General features: G+C 35.6%; 1 protein-coding gene across 1 annotated transcript in view; it reads right to left on the reverse strand.

The window, feature by feature from the left end:
• Window positions 1-1,427: 1,427 nt before the first annotated feature.
• Window positions 1,428-3,974, reverse strand: part of LOC107697040 (sialin-like) — an 8,353-nt gene continuing 5,806 nt past the window's right edge. The window contains exons 10-11 of the mRNA XM_016497671.1: window positions 2,960-3,050; window positions 1,428-2,852 (exon numbers count right to left, since the gene is read on the reverse strand). Of these exons, the coding sequence (XP_016353157.1) occupies window positions 2,706-2,852; window positions 2,960-3,050 (238 nt within the window). The 3' untranslated portion in view covers window positions 1,428-2,705. The remainder of the gene's footprint in view (window positions 2,853-2,959; window positions 3,051-3,974) is intronic.

A 3,974-nucleotide genomic window follows, 5' to 3' on the forward strand; every position in this document is an offset into this window, starting at 1 on the left:
TCCGCTTGGCCCCAGGGAGAATGCCGTCTTAATCAACTTGCTTTTTGCTGTTTGCTTGTTTGTTTCAGGATTAAAACGACAACAATAATAATAATATAACATAAATGACTGCTTATTTTCATTCACTGTTAATAAAATGATACAAATAATTCAACAGCATGTTGTGTTCTTTCATTCTGAGTGAAAAATACTCGGGTTTAGTTATCATGCTTATCATATATGTGTAGACACATGCATAATCAGTGTAACTGCAGCTGTTATCAATAGCAGAAAATATGAAGGAACGTCTAAAACGTATAATTAAGAACGACGTCTATGCGATGTAAATCAGATGTCTGTCTAATAGACAACGTTCTAATATTTAACGTCTGTAATACGTCCACCGGATGTCGCTGGAACGTCGGAAAAGGACGTCTATGCGACGTCTTCCAGATGAGCAAACGCCCTAAAAAATACGTCTCCCAGACGCAAACGCACACATCGCACAGACGTCCCCGCGACGTACGTGTGCTATCTGTTGTTTATAGTCAATATAATAAATACATTTTTAATAAAAATCTCACCCATCTAAAGACCTACAGTTCATATATTACCTTAATGTTTCCGTGATTATGTCTTTCAAGCAAGGAAGCAACATAAGACTCATCTACAGTAATATTAAACAATATAATAGGGTGGTAGGGCAAGATCAAGTACATAGAGCAAACTCTTTGCTTCTTTGGACAGCTAGTACAACTGTAACACAAGAAAGGTTATTTTATTACTCTACCAGTCTTATTTTTGTCCTCATGGTATGCCGGATTGGACTAAAGATCGCTCATTTATTCACACACACACACACACACACACACACACACACACACACACAGATACGGAAAGGGTGCATTTACAATGTCATAGGAACGATTAAAGAGACCAACCTAAAATAATAAAATATTCGCTGTCTTATTGATAAAAATCGATATATCACATCAAAGTTAGCACTATATTAATGACACAAAAGGTTAAAACGCCCAGTAAGGTTGCATGACAATCTTCACGCTTACATCACTGTCACACATGTAAACAAGCACGAGACCTTGCCGCATTCAGTCAAGTACATCCGGGTCGTTTTCTCATCAGTGCTGAGGTAAGTAGAAAGTGCCGGAGCTTATCTGACATAGGCAGTGACATTGTTCATATATCTGGTATTATTGCCCCTTGACTGTTTTAGTTATAATAATACACAAATTTAAGATATATAACATTTAAACACGCAGTACTATCGGATGTTAATTTTGAGGCATTCTAATAATTCAGCCATTTATCAACGATATGATGCGCCATCTGCTGGCTGTTGTTTTGAGAAATCGAGTCCCCAAATGCCACAAGTTGACTGTAATGCCTCGTTTATTATTTACACTGTAGCCATTAAAATGATGGGGTTATTTACTCTGTAATCGCACATAGGAATACAAATGTTTGATTAATGATCTATTCATCCATATTGAAGAACACATAACAAGTGCTGACAAAGCAGATGGAATATGACTGCACTGTAAAAATTCACTTTTATTTATTGAGCATGATCAACATCATAAAGGAATATCACTTATTATTTAAAAAAAAAATGAAATAGTAATACTGGGCAATTTTCAGCACTGAGATATCCATGCCATTTAAAAAAAAAAAGTGCTGGCCATTGTGACTCAATTAGTGTATGACTCTTTGAGTGTTTTAAATAAACATTAAGTTTAAGTTAATGTTTATTTAAAACACTCAAAGAGTCATACATACAAAAAAATTAATTGTGCACTAGCTTACCAAACATGTAACAATTAAATTGTGCACTAGCTTAATGTAGTCATCAAAAACTCAAATTCATTAAACATTTCAACAAGTTTCAAAACAATAATGTACCATGTCTGGCAAATTCCAGTAAATATGAATGGACTGTATCTGTTAGTAAATCTGTAACAAACCAAGTGGCTGAGTGCTGAACTGAATGACACAATTAATGGAGTACAGTTACTTCATTAGCAAGTTTAAAATGCCTTGAACAGCACTGGTACCAAGAAGTAAGGTATTTTCATTATTAATGCATTAAAGTGCTTATTAACAAGTATTTTCAAATGTACTTAAATTTAGATAATACCCCTAAATCTGTTCTATTTCACCACTGTAATAAACATTACATTTGATTGAAAGTTAGTATAAAGTCCAGAGTATATTTTTTTCATTGAATGAGATTAAGATTGAATGAGATTAAGACATGGAATTACTCTGAATTCTCAATTAAATTGTATTATGATTAATTCTGAATTGTTCAGCAATGAATAAATATTACCAGACTAATAAACTACACATTGTAAGGCACTTCAAATTTTCCCTTTTAAAACCCTGAGTGGAGTATTATTAATACTATCAGTCAAAAGTTTGGACATGCTACTCTTTTTTTTTTTGAATAACAGTAATCATAACTATAAAATAACACATATGGGAATTATGTAGTGACCTAAAAATGTCACTATCTGGTCCATTTATAAAAAATAAAAAAAAGTTATGAAGTAGGTATATTTTATGTTCGTCTTTAGAATAACACTTTTTTTTTTAAATCATGAAAAAGTATGAAGTTTGTCCAAACTTCTGACTGGTAGCATGTGTTGAGTATAGGATAAAACTCAAAGGCAGTCCTCGTATCCCTCTGAATTGGTCAACTGGAATGTTTAATTGTGTGTATCTGTGTCTGATTCCTCATCTGTCCTTGCCCAGCTCTGAATCTTTCCAGTGCCAAAGATCACGTAAAAGATGGCTCCAAAGGCGCTCACCCCTGCAGACAACCAGAACACGTGTCTCCATCCTGTAACTGAGTGCTGCTCGAAAAGACAAAGGAAGGGAGAACATATAAAAAATGTCAGCTTTTGCTGATGAATTCTTTTAAACTACTGCAGTGTTACACAAAGTAAAGAACACAGCTTACATCTTTGGTCAAGTAACCCACTACAATTGGTGCAAGAACACCAGGGATGGTCCCAAAAGTGTTTGTGATTCCTAGAAGTGTACCCGCGTACCTGGAAGAAAATGGCATAAAAGAAGATATTACTATTGCAATAAAAGTGAAACTTGTAAAGATAACTTAATGGATAGACTGATGGACATCAGTTTTAGCACAGAGCTGTTCAGTTTGTAGTCCTATAACCCAGATGATGATTAACATTTTCAACCATTATATTAAAGGGGTCATATGACATTGCTAAAAAATAACATTATTTGGTGTATTTGGTGTAATGAAATGTGTTTATGCGGTTAAGGTTCAAAAAACACATTATTTTCCACATACTGTACATTATTGTTTCTCCTCTATGCCCCGCCTTTCTGAAACGTGTCGATTTTTACAAAGCTCATCGGTCTGAAAAGCGAGGTGTCCTCTGATTGGCCAGCTATCCAGTGCGTTGTGATTGGCCGAATACCTCAAGCATGTGATGGAAATGTTACTTCCCTTAACATACTGTGATGCCATGTCCGGCCGGAATGACGAGACAAAAACATTAAAACCCATTATAAATGAGGCATTTGTTGCATCGAGTGGGGACATAATTACGGATTATAATGACTTATACTGTCTTTTTACGCGTTGTGTTGCGTATCGAGCCGCGTAAACATAAAACCATGTCAAACAACAAATGACAAACAAAATGCGCTATTCTACACTGCTCAAAACTCACGTTTGAATCATCAGTGGCAAATTCTTTAAATATGAAAACGTACTTACAGTCTGTGAGTCAGCATTATTTGTCAGCATCATAGACTGTATAGGGTCAGCATGCGCGCCGAAGGGGAAACGGGAACTGAATTCACTGGAACACCGCCATTGTAGGCTACTCTCCCAGGAAACAGTCCTCGTACTCCGTTAAATGCGTTGCACACGTCTGAATATTTGGTTTGAACTGTTCTGGAACAGTGCTGTAAATACAACTTAACCACTGATTTCTAGT

Source organism: Sinocyclocheilus anshuiensis, unplaced genomic scaffold (assembly GCF_001515605.1).
Source record: "Sinocyclocheilus anshuiensis isolate Anshui unplaced genomic scaffold, SAMN03320099.WGS_v1.1 scaffold1396, whole genome shotgun sequence".
NCBI classification, from domain to species: Eukaryota; Metazoa; Chordata; class Actinopteri; order Cypriniformes; family Cyprinidae; genus Sinocyclocheilus; species Sinocyclocheilus anshuiensis.